We start from the raw sequence: 16,517 nt of genomic DNA, 5'->3' as shown, positions 1-16,517 counted from the left end.
ATCTCACTTGTACGGTATAATGAGCTACTTATGCTGCCAGCATTTTGACCTGAACAGTATTTTATTTCGACACGAGGGTCAGCACTGATGGTGATCCACCACTATCTTCTGGGACACATCAGCAGCGCAGGAGAAATGGTGGGATAGAGCTTCTCCAGCTTATGGGGTGAAGCCTTTAAGAAAGGACTTGGCAGTGTCCTGTCCGGATCACCTATCTGTGGCTAGCCTAGAGGCTACAAATGTTTTTTTTATTTTTATTTGTTTTTGTAAGGCTTTGTCTTTTTAAAACATGCTTGACTTCTTTCTTTTTTTTTTTCTTTTCCTGTACAGAAAATGCCCAATATTCTCTCTGATGACCGGTTTAAAGTCATGTTTGAGAATCCCGATTACCAGGTGGATGAACGGAGCGAGGAGTTCAGGCTGCTGAACCCGCTGGTGTCGAAAATCAGCGAGAAGAGAAAGAAGAAGTTAAAGGAGATGGAAGTGCGGCAGGAGAAGGTGCAGTAATGGCGACCGTTGTAGATTTATTATAATCCCAGATGTGCGGCCATCTGAGAGTTTTAATTTTTTTTTTTTTTTTTTTAAAGGACCTGTCCTAATGTGCAACGTAAGACAAGTGTATTGACTGAGTGAAGATCCAATGATCTTGACCAAGTTTAAATAACGTGATAATTATTACTTAAAACAAAAAAACAAAAAAAAAAACATTTTCTCTTGTGGAAATACAGATTGTTTGTTTCCTTTTTGCCCAAAATATATTTTTAGTCTCCATTGAAAGAATGGGGTGGGTAAAAAGATCTTGATCACTCCTTGGATGTCTCTCGGTAAAAACACAGGTGTCGCCTCCTTTTGTCTCCCGGGTAATGTGTCATTTGCATCTGTCCTGGAGGACACAGCTGAGGGTTATATATAACCATTAACGCCCGAAAGCCACTTGTCTGATTGTCACTTGCTTCTAATTTTGGCCCCAGGAGGAAGAGGAAGAGGCAGAAGGAAAACCAAGTGATGCAGAGAGCTCAGAGTCTTCCGATGATGAAAAGGGATGGGTCGAAGAGGTCAGGAAACAGCGCAAACTCTTACGCCAAGAGGAAAAATCCAAGAGGCAGGAAAGGGAGATTGAGGAGCGCCAGGCAGCCCCCAAGCCTCAGTTCTATGAGATAAAAGCCGGGGAGGAGTTCAGAAGCTTCCAGGATGCTGCCAAAAAGCAGAAGATGATTAGGTAGGTGGATGAGACACGTGGCGGACTGTTACGACCTCAGGCTCCAGCCTCATATATGGGGATAATATGTGGAGGAGCACTTATCATGTTCCTCCTGGAAAAGATTGGGCAGAGATGCCGTAAAGTTGTCCTGTTAACGTCGGTCATATGAAAGGTTCATTTAAAGGGAACCTGTCAGCAGGACTGTGCACAGTAAGGCTACTTTCACACTTGCGTCGGTACGCAGCCGTCGCAAAGCGTCGGCGCGACGTACCGACGGACGTTGTGCAAATTCGGCACAACATGGGCAGCGGATGCAGTTTTTCAACGCCTTCGCTGCCCATTCTAAGTCCCGTGGAGGAGGGGGCGGAGTTCCGGCCGCGCATGCGCGGTAGGAAATGGCGGATCCGACGTGCGAAAAAACGTTGCATTGAACGTTTTTTTCATGCCGACGGTCCGCTAAAACACGATGCATCCAGTGCACGACGGATGGCCATCCGTCATAATCCGTCGCTAATACAAGTCTATGGGAAAATGCAGGATCCTGCATTCTCAAAAAACGACGGATTGTGACAGAAGCTGAAAAACGCAAGTGTGAAAGTAGCCTAACCTACACACAGTGTCAGGTCGGCGCCGTTCTACTGATTACAATGATACCTGGTGATGAAATCCGTCTTGTGGTTGTTGTGTAATCTTTATTTTCAGTTTTCACTTAATGATATGCCCGTGCTCCGGGGCGGCGTGTGGGAGTCTTCATGTGGGGCCCTTACTAGGTATTCATAATGCAGACTGCTGATAGGTCACTGATCCCTCACTGACCTGCCCACTAGTTTGCATAATAAATATCTACATACTGAAGAAAAAAAACAAAAACCCTTCTGCAGTCAACAGCCATGAGACATGCAGCGGCGGGAGCTCGGAACCCTTTTTTTTTTTTTTTTTTTTTGAGCACTCCCAGAGACACTCAATTAGCACCCGAGCATGCTTAGATAACACCTCATCCAAGGACGTTCGCTTATCACTAGTTGTCACCTATTGACAGGATTAGAGATAAGTTTTTGATCACTGGCACCCCTTACAATCCCGAAATGTGGGCCTCTGAAGAGGAGTGCAGGACAACCATGTGCCCCTCCACGCCATTCATTCTCTATGAGACAAGTACCACTGACCCCAAGTGATATTGATGGGGGGATACTGTATTCACTTGGTGTCCCCCTTTTAAATATGATCAGAAGTAATTACCATTTGACAAAAAAAATTAGGTTATCTTTTCCCATAAAATGGCTATGCCGAAACATCTTTTCTTAGACCTGTTTTGTCTGGATACTTCTTTATTCCTCCAGGAAATGTATACAGATATTGACGACTGGGCATCACCATTTCCCTTGTTAATAGGGAGCGCTCCTACCTACCCTGAGATTTCTCAAGGGGATCAGTACTGCCATGAGAAATGGCACAATGCAGAGGCCCCAAAAAAAGATGTTCCTGAATTACTTCACATGGAAATCCAAGGATGACATGTATAAAATAGCAAACTATATGCCCTTCCCAGGTCCAACACTGTTTCTCTGCCATTGCCCCAGGATCTGCAGCAGTGGTAACGTCACGTCAACGGCGCTGCAGCCAATCATGGAGCTCAGTAACTTGTGCTTGTCACCACTGCAGTTGATCAACAGATACTGGAGCAGCAGTGGAGTAATGGCACTCGACCCAGGAAGGGTAAGTAGAACTCAGTTTATTTTACAGATTATCTAACCCTGCGGGCAAAAAATAGGTGATATGGAGCGATGCCATTAACCATCTTTGTCTAGCTGCATATAGGACAGTGGGGAGAGGCTCCTGCTGCCTCTAGTTGTATTACAGCCAGATACAGGTCGTGAGGGGGAGGCTCCTGCTGCCTCTAGTTGTATCACAGCTAGATACAGGACAGTGGGGGGAGGCTCCTGCTGCCTCCAGTTATATCACAGCTAGATACAGGACAGTGGGGGGAGGCTCCTGCTGCCTCCAGTTGTATCACAGCCAGATACAGGACAGTGGGGGGAGGCTCCTGCTGCCTCAAGTTGTATCACAGCCAGATACAGGACAGTGTGGGGAGGCTCCTGCTGCCTCCAGGTGTATCACAGCCAGATACAGGACAGTGGGGGGAGACTCCTGCTGCCTCTAGTTGTATCACAGCCAGATACAGGTCGTGAGGGGGAGGCTCCTGCTGCCTCTAGTTGTATCACAGCCAGATACAGGATAGTGAGGGGTAGGACAATAGAGGGGGGCTCCTGCTGCCTCTAGTTGTATCACAGCCAGGTACAGGACAGTGGGGGGAGGCTCCTGCTGCCTCCAGTTGTATCACAGCCAGATACAGGTCGTGAGGGGGAGGCTCCTGCTGCCTCTAGTTGTATCACAGCCAGATACAGGACAGTGGGGGGAGGCTCCTGCTCCCTCCAGGTGTATCACAGCCAGATACAGGACAGTGGGGGGAGGCTCCTGCTGCCTCCAGTTGTATCACAGCCAGATACAGGATAGTGAGGGATAGGACAATAGAGAGGGGCTCTTGCTGCCTCCAGTTGTATCACAGCCAGATACAGGACAGTGGGGGGAGGCTCCTGCTGCCTCCAGGTGTATCACAGCCAGATACAGGATAGTGCGGTGTAGGACAATAGAGGGGGGCTCCTGCTGCCTCTAGTTGTATCACAGCCAGGTACAGGAAAGTGGGGGGAGGCTCCTGCTGCCTCCAGTTGTATCACAGCCAGATACAGGTTGTGAGGGGGAGGCTCCTGCTGCCTCTAGTTGTATCACAGCCAGATACAGGACAGTGGGGGGAGGCTCCTGCTGCCTCCAGTTGTATCACAGCCAGATACTGGACAGTGTGGGGAGGCTCCTGCTGCCTCTAGTTGTCACAGCCAGATACAGGACAGTGGGGAGAGGCTCCTGCTGCCTCCAGTTGTATCACAGCCAGATACAGGACAGTGGGGGGAGGCTCCTACTGCCTCCAGTTGTATCACAGCCAGATACAGGACAGTGGGGGGAGGCTCCTGCTGCCTCCAGTTGTATCACAGCCAGATACAGGACAGTGTGGGGAGGCTCCTGCTGCCTCCAGTTGTATCACAGCCAGATACAGGTCGTGAGGGGGAGGCTCCTGCTGCCTCTAGTTGTATCACAGCCAGATACAGGACAGTGGGGGGAGGCTCCTGCTGCCTCCAGTTGTATCACAGCCAGATACAGGACAGTGGGGGGAGGCTCCTGCTGCCTCCAGTTGTATCACAGCCAGATACAGGACAGTGGGGGGAGGCTCCTGCTGCCTCCAGGTGTATCACAGCCAGATACAGGATAGTGAGGGGTAGGACAATAGAGGGGGGCTCCTGCTGCCTCCAGTTGTATCACAGCCAGATACAGGTCGTGAGGGGGAGGCTCCTGCTGCCTCTAGTTGTATCACAGCCAAATACAGGACAGTGGGTGGAGGCTCCTGCTGCCTCCAGTTGTATCACAGCCAGATACAGGACAGTGGGGGGAGGCTCCTGCTGCCTCCAGTTGTATCACAGCCAGATACAGGACAGTGGGGGGAGGCTCCTGCTGCCTCCAGTTGTATCACAGCCAGATACAGGACAGTGTGGGGAGGCTCCTGCTGCCTCCAGTTGTATCACAGCCAGATACAGGACAGTGGGGGGAGGCTCCTGCGGCCTCCAGTTGTATCACAGCCAGATACAGGACAGTGGGGGGAGGCTCCTGCTGCCTCCAGTTGTATCACAGCCAGATACAGGACAGTGGGGGGAGGCTCCTGCTGCCTCCAGTTGTATCACAGCCAGATACAGGACAGTTGGGGGAGGCTCCTGCTGCCTCCAGTTGTATCACAGCCAGATACAGGACAGTGTGGGGAGGCTCCTGCTGCCTCCAGTTGTATCACAGCCAGATACAGGACAGTGGGGGGAGGCTCCTGCGGCCTCTAGTTGTATCACAGCCAGATACAGGACAGTGGGGGGAGGCTCCTACTGCCTCCAGTTGTATCACAGCCAGATACAGGACAGTGGGGGGAGGCTCCTACTGCCTCCAGTTGTATCACAGCCAGATACAGGACAGTGGGGGGAGGCTCCTACTGCCTCCAGTTGTATCACAGCCAGATACAGGACAGTTGGGGGAGGCTCCTACTGCCTCCAGTTGTATCACAGCCAGATACAGGACAGTGGGGGGAGGCTCCTGCTGCCTCCAGTTGTATCACAGCCAGATACAGGACAGTGGGGGGAGGCTCCTGCTGCCTCCAGTTGTATCACAGCCAGATACAGGACAGTGGGGGGAGGCTCCTGCTGCCTCCAGTTGTATCACAGCCAGATACAGGACAGTGGGGGGGAGGCTCCTGCTGCCTCCAGTTGTATCACAGCCAGATACAGGACAGTGGGGGGAGGCTCCTGCTGCCTCCAGTTGTATCACAGCCAGATACAGGACAGTGGGGGGAGGCTCCTGCTGCCTCCAGTTGTATCACAGCCAGATACAGGACAGTGGGGGGAGGCTCCTGCGGCCTCCAGTTGTATCACAGCCAGATACAGGACAGTGGGGGGAGGCTCCTGCTGCCTCCAGTTGTATCACAGCCAGATACAGGACAGTGGGGGGAGGCTCCTGCTGCCTCCAGTTGTATCACAGCCAGATACAGGACAGTGGGGGGAGGCTCCTGCGGCCTCCAGTTGTATCACAGCCAGATACAGGACAGTGGGGGGAGGCTCCTGCTGCCTCCAGTTGTATCACAGCCAGATACAGAATAGTGAGGGGTGTTTTGAAAACTGTGACTGTTGGGTTCTAGAGACCTGCTCCACGCACACAGGAGGAGGAATGAGGGACAATCTCCTGAGGAAACCTCAGATGAGATGTCTTCTGTTTTCCTGACAGTACGGAGCTGAACGTTTCCTGTTGCGGATATCTTATCAGTGGGGATTACATCGTTATCGCACTTTCGCACAATCCCATGACACACTGTGTATGAGTCGCTGGGTAACAATGTGTTCCACCTTCCGATCACGTGATGGGCTTGGCATCATGGATGTCAGCACTAGATGCCGTCACTGACCCGTGATGTGGGTGTAGAGAGATAGACGGTACAGGTCGCTGTGACTGCTCCGCAGCTTTGTTCTCTCGTCTTCATTACATCCAGCCGACGGCAGTTCTCGCGATCCAAACTAACAACGCCGTGGCCACATACGGAGCGGAAAGTTAGGGCCTTGAGAATTGCAGCCATATCAGGGATGAGAAAATATGGCTGCAACACAGTGGAAAGGTCTCTTAAATTCCCACTGAGACCTTCATCAGCAGAAGGACGATGGGCCCACTGACTCCTATCAGTTACCCGATCACTCTTTTTTTATTATTTTTTGAAGACAAGATGTTCGTTAGATTTGGCGCATCTTTAGATGTAACACTTCTTTTGTCTAGTTTTTTTTTTCTTCCTACTTGCACAATTTTTCCTCTACTAGATTGAGAGTTTTGCCTTTCTCCATCGCCACATTGGGGGACACAGGACCATGGGTGTTATGCTGCTGTCACTAGGAGGCTGACACTAAGCTGAGACGAAAAAAGGTTAGCTCCTCCCCTGCAGTATACACCCTCATGCTGGCTTCCAGAGACCCAGTTCAAGCTTAGTGTCCGTAGGAGGCACACTGGAATTTTTTTCTTAATACCTTTCTATTTCCGGACGAAGGGGGCGACGGATTCTTTCATGTTCCGTTCTCCCCCGAACCAACAACAGGCGAGCACAGGAGTTTCACCTCTCCGTATCCTCTCCTGCGACGTGGGATGCCACTGCCTGAGCTGATTCTTGGGGTGACGGGCCCCTTCAAGGGTCCGATCTCCCCCCCCACTTTACAGACGAGCACTGAAGTATCACCTCCAGTACCCTCTTCTGCAGCCAGGCTCTATTGCCGGACATATGCCCTGCCCACCAGGTTTTACCCTCGGTTGTTCAGAGGCACCTCATCTTGTGGCGTCCGTGCAGCCCCCACTGCATCACCACTGATCATGCGGCTGATGGATGGTGGCGGACGGTTCCCTCTCCACTCCCCTTTTCAGGGGATGGTGGCCAGAGGCTCCCCAATCCCTGCACCGTCCTTCTAACCCCGGGCACAGCTCACCTGGATCTGTGGGCAGCTCTCCTTATTGGGGTAAGTGCCTCGGGAGGGCAAAAGGGGGGGGGTCGCCCGTGGCGGTCGGAGGGCTCCCTTTTAGCAGTGGTACGTTCTTCCCCGGGTCCCATAGCCTCCGGTGCGCAGCGGCATCGCGACAGGCCGAAGCCGCAAATTTAGTCCCCGGCTTCGGCCTAGCTCGGCCGCTCTTCCAATAGGCTCCGCCCCTTTTTTCGCATCATCGGCGGCGCCGCCCCCCGGTCCTGGCGCTTCTTGCTCTCTGCGAGACTTCCTACTTTTACTCTCGGTGGCCATCTTGGATCTTCTCCTGCACACTGCAGCTCCAGATCTTCCGGCCGCAGCTTCTCCACGTGCAGCGCTGCGAACACCGACTGTCTCCGACTCCACCACTCTTCCTCTCTCCTCGGTGGGACACAGGACCTCGGGTAAGGAGACCACGTCAGGTCCTCCCCAGCAGCGCCGCCCTCACTTCCTTATTTTAGACCCTGCAATCTGTTACACTAGGGTACACCATGTCCCAGACAAGGTCTAAAACCTCAAAGGTGCACACTACCTTTTTTTCTGCGTGTACCACCTGCCAGGCTCCACTTCCTCGGCCTCAGATTTCCTCAACCTGCGATGCCCCAAGTGCCCAGGAGCCCTCCACCGCCACCGACTCAGGTGTATCTAGTCTCCCCGCGTGGGTTGCCTCTCTGTCTGTCTGTGGATTTTTTAGCCAATGCTATCAAATCCATTCAGCACCCTCCTGGGGAGCGGGACAATCTTTTTCTCGGACTAAGAGATCCCTCCGTAGCAGGGGAATCGTCGGCCAGCAGGGGCCGCTCTCTCCAGAAAGAGGCACGGTTATCCAGAAAACGGATCCGCTCTACCTCTCCTGAGCGCTCACCACGCCACTCAGCTTCTGGCGGCTCCGCCTCTCGCTCACCCTCGTTAGAGGTTCGTAGCGTTCACGACTCTGAATATGAGTCTGATGTATCCTTAGACCCGGACGCTCCTGAGTTTAGATCTACAGTTGACTCCCTCATTGAGGCTGTCAATCACGCCCTTAAAGTGGACGATAACCCTAATCCTGCTCCGGAACATTCTGTTTCCTTTACTAGAAACAAGCGTTCCCATAAGACGTTCGCTTCTCACCCAGATTTTCTGGATATTGTCAAGCGACACAGGGAGCGCCCGGATAAGCGTTTCACAGGCAAAAAGACCCTGGAATCGAAATATCCTTTTCCCGCAGATCTGGTTAAAGACTGGACGGAATCCCCTTTGGTAGATCCTCCGGTTTCGCGCCTAGCGTCCAAAACCCTCTTGTCCGTTCCTAATGGCGCCTCAATTAAAAATCCCACAGAGCGCCAGCTAGATTCCCTAGCTCGCTCAGTGTTCGAAGCCTCAGGATCTTCCTTTTCTCCTTCCTTTGCCGCGGCTTGGGCGGCCAAGACAATGGTTTCCTGGGCAGATGCCCTAGCAAAATCGGTTCACGAACAGGATCTTCCCTCTGAGATGGCGGACCTTGCCAGACAAATTGCCATGGCCGGTGATTACGTAATGTACGCTTCTCTCGATGCAGCAAACTGTGCAGCATCGGCAGCTTCTAATGCCATCACCATCAGAAGGGCTATTTGGCTCAGAGAGTGGCGTGCAGATTCCTCCTCAAAAAAGTTGCTCATTTCTCTCCCTTTTCAGAGGGGGCGTCTTTTTGGAGAAAAACTAGACCAACTTATCTCCGACGCTACAGGGGGAAAGAGTAAGTTCCTTCCCCAACAGAGGCCAAAGACTGCTTTCCAGCGTCAACCATATTTTCGCTTTCGGCCCTTTCGTAGCAGTCCAGCCTGGTCCAATCCTGCCCCCCTTCCAGATTGGACCGATCCGCTCGCTCAGACAGAGACCTTCGTCCCTCTTTTAGGCCAAACCCGTCCTGGCGAGGAAAGCCTAGGCAGCCCAGAACCAGAGGGTCCAGGCCTGCTAGATTCCCTTCGCAATGACTCGCGAACTTGTCCAGGCGACACCTCCAAGGTAGGCGGACGCCTACTTCTCTTTCAGCAAGTCTGGCTCTCCGTCATACACGACGAATGGGTCAGGGATCTGGTGTCGTCTGGCTACAAAATAGAGTTCTCCGCCTCCCCCCCAGCGCGGTTTTTTCCCTCTCGCCTCCCCAGTTCGGGTGCCCAATCTCGCGCACTTCTTTGCGCCATTCATTCCCTCCGCCAGTGTGGGGTCATTGTTCCGGTTCCGGAACACGAGAGGTTCAGAGGTTTTTACTCAAATCTCTTCGTCGTGCCAAAAAAGGATGGAACAGTGCGTCCCATTTTAGACCTGAAGCTCCTGAACAAGAGCGTAAAGGTACGGCACTTCAGGATGGAATCTCTCCGGTCGGTCATCGCCTCAATGGAGAGGGGGGAATTCCTGGCATCAATAGATATCAAGGATGCCTATCTCCATATTCCAATATTCCCGCCTCATCAAAGGTTCCTCCGTTTTGCCATCCTGGACGACCATTTCCAATTCACGGCCTTACCCTTCGGTCTTGCCACGGCGCCCAGGGTTTTCACGAAGGTCATGGCGGCCGTCATGTCAATTCTTCACTCTCGCGGAGTGGTCGTGTTGCCTTACTTAGACGACCTCCTTATAAAGGGTCCATTACCTTGGATTCGCTTTCGCGCCTGGGTTGGTTGATCAACTGGGACAAGTCCTCCCCCGTTCCTGCCCGTCGGATCTCCTTTTTGGGAATGATCCTGGACACCTCAAGGGGTCTGGTCTTACTCCATCGGTCCAAGGCCCGAGAGCTTCAGCTTGGAGTTCGAACGCTCTGCCATCCTCATCCCCGAACCATTCGCTTCGCCATGAGGATCCTGGGCAAAATGGTAGCCGCGATGGAAGCAGTTCCTTTCGCCCAACTTCATCTTCGCCCCTTGCAACAGGCTCTATTGGACAACTGGGACAGGAGTCCCTTATCACTCGACCGGCCATGTCCTTTATCTCTGCGGACCAGACAAGCCCTGCTATGGTGGACCCTGGGTGCCTCTCTCCTCCAGGGGAAATCCTTTCTCCCGATCCGATGGTTTGTGGTAACCACCGACGCCAGTCTTCTCGGCTGGGGTGCGGTGTTTCTTCACCACTCTGCCCAGGGTCGCTGGACTCTTCGGGAGTCGAAGCTCCCTATAAACATTCTGGAGATTCGGGCAATCAGGCTCGCCCTGGCTCGTTTTCACCCCCTGCTCGCGGGTCGCCCGATCCGAATCCAATCGGACAATGTCACAGCGGTGGCATACATAAACCACAAGGGGGGTACCCGCAGCAGGGCGGCGATGCAGGAAGTCTCTCATCCTTCGTTGGGCCGAAGTCAACCATTCCGCCATTTCCGCAGTGCACATTCCAGGCGTCGAGAACTGGGCGGCGGACTTTCTAAGCCGTCAGGGCCTTGCCTCGGGGGAGTGGGAACTCCATCCGGAGGTGTTTCGGCAGATCTGCCTTCGCTGGGGGACCCCGGACGTGGATCTGATGGCGTCCAGGTTGAACGCCAAGGTTCTCGATTTCATTGCTCGTTCCCGGGACCCCCTTGCCATCGGAGTGGACGCGCTGATATCCCCGTGGCATCAGTTCCGACTGCCCTATGTGTTTCCTCCTCTTCCCTTACTGCCGAAGGTAATCCGGAAGATCAAGACGGAGGGGGTTCCGGTCATCCTGGTCGCGCCGGATTGGCCTCGTCGCGCTTGGTACGCGGAGCTCGTTCAGCTCGTAGCCGACGTTCCCTGGCGCTTACCAGACCGCCCAGATCTTCTTCAGGGGCTGATCTGCCACCAGAACTCAGGGGCCCTACGTTTAACGGCGTGGCTGTTGAAACCTGGATTCTAACTCGAGCCGGTTTCTCTCAGCAGGTCATTCCCACCTTGTTAAGCGCTCGCAAGTCGTCTTCTGCTTCTATCTATCATCGCACCTGGAAGACTTTCTTCTCGTGGTGCAGGCTCCGAGGTCGCCCTCCGCTCGCATTCTCTATACCTGGCATCTTGGATTTTCTTCAGTCCGGTTTGGACTCCGGCTTGGCTCTGAGTTCCCTTAAAGGTCAGATTTCAGCGTTATCTGTGTTATTCCAACGTAGGATCGCTGCCAACCTTCAAGTTAAAACTTTCATTCAGGGGGTCTCACATGTCGTACCCCCCTACAGAATGCCGTTGGAGACCTGGGATCTCAACTTGGTTCTGGGGGTTCTTCAGGAACCTCCTTTTGAGCCCCTTCAGGACATCCCGCTTACAGTCCTCTCCTGGAAGGTTGCCTTCCTTGTGGCTGTAACGTCTATCAGACGGGTCTCAGAATTGGCCGCTTTATCCTGCCGAGCTCCTTTTCTTGCTTTCCACCAGGACAAGGTAGTCCTTCGCCCTTCTCCGGATTTTCTCCCTAAGGTGGTGTCCTCTTTTCACCTTAACGAGGACATCATTCTTCCCTCTTTTTGTCCGCAGCCAAAACACAGGGTTGAAAAAGCCCTTCATACTCTGGACATCGTACGGGCCCTTCGGAGGTACATTTCCAGAACGGCTCCTTTCAGAAAATCAGACTCCCTTTTCGTTCTCCCGGAGGGTCACAGAAAGGGTTTGGCTGCGTCTAAAGCCACGATAGCCAGATGGATTCGTTCGGCTATCCAAGAATCCTATCGAGTCAGGGGCAGACCTATCCCGGCGGGGATTAGAGCTCACTCCACTCGGTCGATGGGTGCTTCCTGGGCCATCCGGCACCAGGCTACGGCGGAGCAGGTTTGCAAGGCCGCAACGTGGTCCAGCCTGCATACATTCACAAGGCACTACAATGTCCACATCCATTCCTCTGCGGACGCGGCTCTTGGCAGACGTGTTCTGCAAGCAGCCGTCGCGCATTTGTAAGTCAGATGGTACACGGAGTTGTTTGGTTGTATTGTTTCCCACCCAGGGACTGCTTTGGGACGTCCCATGGTCCTGTGTCCCCCAATGTGGCGATGGAGAAATAGGGATTTTTGTGTGTACTCACCGTAAAATCCTTTTCTCCGAGCCACTCATTGGGGGACACAGCACCCACCCTGTTAGCCTGTTCGGCTCTTTACCGTTTTTAGTTTTAGGTCTTTCTTTGACATGTACTCTACTGTTACACGGTACTTTGTTGTTATTCTCCTACTGCTTTTACACTGAACTGGGTCTCTGGAAGCCAGCATGAGGGTGTATACTGCAGGGGAGGAGCTAACCTTTTTTTGTCTCAGCTTAGTGTCAGCCTCCTAGTGACAGCAGCATAACACCCATGGTCCTGTGTCCCCCAATGAGTGGCTCGGAGAAAAGGATTTTACGGTGAGTACACACAAAAATCCCTATTTTTTGTAGCTGTTGCAGGCCGTAAGTTATCGTATATTTACAGGCCACTCTCCGTACACGTTGTCAGAAAGCAGTTGGAACCTAAAATATCTCAAACTCTAAAATTTTTGTTTTTAGTAATCAGTGACAGTCAACAAAAAATATGCAACTCTTTGACCCCCAAAAAAGCTTTTTGAGGAGTCAGTACTGATTAGTATTGCTGATTAGCATCATTGGGGCTGAGTGACAAAACCCGACACGACCTGCCTACGAAGGTGGCGCTGTGCGTTGGACTATTATGCTGAACTGATGGCGTTTTTAGGTGTTTTTTTTTTCTCTATAGGCTTTTGTGTGCACTGCAAAAAAATTTTTAAAAAATGAAGAGATGCCATTGAAAAAATGCCATAAAAATTCTGTAAGCTGCAGGTTTTCCGTTTTGTCTGAACTCATCCTGGAGGATGGGTCCTCGGTGGGACCGTGCGATCCACAGCCCAGCGCTCCGGAGCCCGAGGCCTCTGGGGTTTGTCATCCGTGTGTGACGGCTGCATTTTCCACCTCGTCCTCTTTCCTTTTATTTTCCTGGCGTCGGAACGTCCTGACCCTGATTTTAATTTCGCTGCTTTTCTTCTGCCTTTTAAAGTTTTACCACCGTTATAATTCTTGGCAAAAAAATAGAAGTCGTCTCAGAAAATCAGAACTCAGGAGCTCAAGCGTAAAACGTCTTTGTCCCGTAAATGCCTTGATTAATATATACTTGTACGTGCAGATGGAAATAAGGCATCATATACTTATTACAGGTCGGCGAGAAGTCCCAAGAAATCTTAACCCCTTAGTGACAAGGCCAATTTTTGTAAATCTGACCAGTCTCAATTTATATGGTAATAACTCTGGAACGCTTCAACATATCCCATTGTTTTTGAGAATGTTTTTTCGTGACACATTATACTTTATGATAATGGTAAATTTAGGTCGATATGTTTTGCGTTTATTAAAAAAAAATCAGAATTTTGTCAAAAATGTAAAAAAAAAAATTAGCAATTTTCAAACTTTGAATGATTAATCATCCCTTTAATCCAGATAGTCATATCATACAAAAACCTTAATAAATAACATTTCCCTCATGTCGGCTTTACATCAGCACCATTTGTAAAATATTTTTATTTTGTTAGGATTTTAGAAGGTTTGAAAATGTAGCAGTGATTTTTCATTTTTACAAGGAAATTCATAAAACTTATTTTTTAGGGACCTATCCAGGTATGAAGTGACTTTGGGGGTCCTATATATTGGAAAACCCCAAAAAGTGATACCATTTAAAAAAAAACACACCCTTCATTGTATTAAAAATTGCTTTCAGGTAGTTCATTAACCCTTCAAGTGCTTTCCAGTAATTAATGCAAAGCGGCATAACATTTGGCTAACTTCTGAACAGGCCGCTATAGCCGGCAGACTTTCAGGCCGTTATTTGGTCATGAATTGCCATGGAAAACATCAGGACCACACGATCAAGCTCTCAGGGTGCCGATGGGGTTACAGAGGGAACCCCCACACTCTGTTAACCATCTAAATGCTGTAGTCACTTTTGACAGCAGCATTAAAAGGGTTAAATGAACATAGTCATTGGCAACACTGATGCAGCAAGTTGTCAGCTATCGTGTACAGCCAAAAGCTACAGGATTGTCACCCATCGGGGGATGATAGTCTTTTATATCTCAGGTGAGTAAAAAGACTTATTGGTGGTCACTAAGAGGTTAACGGGGCATTTCTATTACCAAAGATATATCCCAATATATGGTAGGTGTAATATTAGCAAATAACTCCAATTAGAAATGTAGTATAGTTCTTCTGATTAGCGATGTCGCTTACCCCATGTGCAGAGTATTGCATTAGCTTAGGTATCCATGGTTACAACCACTAACAACTGTCACTGTATGAGTCTTCATAACCATGGATACCTAAGCTACTGCAATGCCCTGCACATGGGGTAAGCGACATAGTGAATCAGAAGAACTATACTACATTTCTAATTGAAGGTATTTGCTAATGTTATTATTACACATGCCACATATTGGAATAGGATCTTGGAGATGGGAATCCCTCTTTAATAATTTTTAATGTCACCATAAATTCAATGCATCCTTGTCCGATGTTAAAATGTGGTGTTGTTTTTTTTTTTTGTCACACCGGTCAATGTAGCACAGGCTGCTCGGGAAGCCTGCCACAGTTTTGGAAGCGATGTGTTTATCACCTGATTATCAACAGGACCACTAAAACCTTGATTGGTTGCAGCGGTCATTGCACATCATAAGAGAAAAAGATCTGATGATACGTTCTACTAATTATCTGACCACTGCAGACAATCGCACATTTCAGCGGCATTGTTGATGACTGGACAGTGCAGGCCTTTGTAGCAGCCTGAACTGGACCTCTGCTCGGCTCTCTAGAAATAAGCAGCAAAACAATTAGAAGCCAACAAGTACAGGTCCTTCTGCAGCGCCATCTTTCTTTCCAATGAATGGGTGCTTTTTTGGGGGGCTAAAACTAATTTGTGAAATTAGTTTCATTTAAAATTTTAGACTGGTTGATTTCTGCAGCCTCTACGCATCTCTTTATGCAGCAGACCCCAGAATGAGTTACAAGTTAATCAGCCAGTGAGCTCCTCCGGACTGCAGGGTCTCTAATCTTTTATATCTTTTTCTGAATTAGAGTTGAACTTTTGAGTTTTGATGGTTCGGGAGACGATAGATAATGATTACAGACCCTTCCGTCAGATGAGCTCACTGACTGATTCATTAGTGACTCATTCTGCAGCCCAGTATGTGCAGTAATACATAGAGGCCAGTTGATCTAAAAAAAAAAATCTGAAACTCTATTTAAATAAAAAAATAATTTACAGTAAAAAACACCGGCGTTATGTAAGATTTGCCTCCAAGGTGTCCATAACCTTTCCAGGCAGCATCTTGTGAGCTTATTCTGCAGTTGTTCCCATACCGTAAAATAATGACCGGCCCTGAAATAAGCGGTGTGGGGACGGCTCCTGCTCACCGCCTCGTTGTCTCTTCTCCGGTTGTGAATAATGTCTGAGTGATGTGGAGGAGAGCGGACATCGTCTGATCGGGAATTCATAAGGACAAGAGAGCATTTCATAAATGATTGAGAGCGGAAAACAATGAGATGGCATAAAGCAGACGCGGACAATAGGGGGGCACAGCACGAGGCCTGCAGGCCAGACAGGAGTACCCGCTGGGAAATCTGAAGGATTAACCCCATCCTCCTATCTGCACTCATCTGTGCCGCATCCAATCATTTAATATTCATGGTGAAAACGGCAATTTCAGATGCAAATCGGTCATCTGCGCTGCTCTGACCTGATTTTTCGGAACTCCCATAGAAGATAATTACTTTTTTAATGTATTTATTTTACACATTCTGTATAGCACCATTAATTCCACCGTGCTCTACCGACATCATCACTGTCCCCATCAGGTCGCTCAAACTAACTTTCCATATGTCTTAAGGATTGTGGGAGGAAATCTGAGAACCCAGCGGAAACTCGCGCAAACCGGGGGAGAACATACAAATGTCTTACAGATTTCCTTGGTGGGATTTGAACCATGGACCCCTTGGTGCTACACTGAGCCACTGTGCTGCCCATGGAAGTTAATGGAGAAAGCTGCTCATGTGCAGCCACCATTTATATTCTTGGTCCCATCTATCAGAATGTCCTTGCAAAATCAGTAATTGTCAAAGATATATAAAATTTTGTGCTTTAAAGGGAATCTGTCATCAGGATTTAATAGCCCAAACTAGATATATGTGCATGTAACTCTATCAAACACAACTCCAGCAATACCTTTAAATGACCAGTCCGTTACGCCATTACTGAGAAATCACGAGGAGATA

The 16,517-nt window shown here is 50.0% G+C and overlaps 1 protein-coding gene across 1 annotated transcript in view; it reads left to right on the top strand.

Annotated features, from left to right (window-relative positions):
• NOL10 (nucleolar protein 10) overlaps positions 1–16,517 on the top strand; it is a 65,223-nt gene that overhangs the window by 35,301 nt on the left and 13,405 nt on the right. Inside the window, exons 18-19 of the mRNA XM_077291429.1 lie at positions 331–498; positions 972–1,219. Of these exons, the coding sequence (XP_077147544.1) occupies positions 331–498; positions 972–1,219 (416 nt within the window). The remainder of the gene's footprint in view (positions 1–330; positions 499–971; positions 1,220–16,517) is intronic.

Source organism: Ranitomeya variabilis, chromosome 2, assembly GCF_051348905.1.
Source record: "Ranitomeya variabilis isolate aRanVar5 chromosome 2, aRanVar5.hap1, whole genome shotgun sequence".
Lineage (NCBI taxonomy): Eukaryota > Metazoa > Chordata > Amphibia > Anura > Dendrobatidae > Ranitomeya > Ranitomeya variabilis.
Note: the sequence above shows the minus strand (reverse complement) of the source record. Positions and strands in the feature narration are given on the sequence as shown.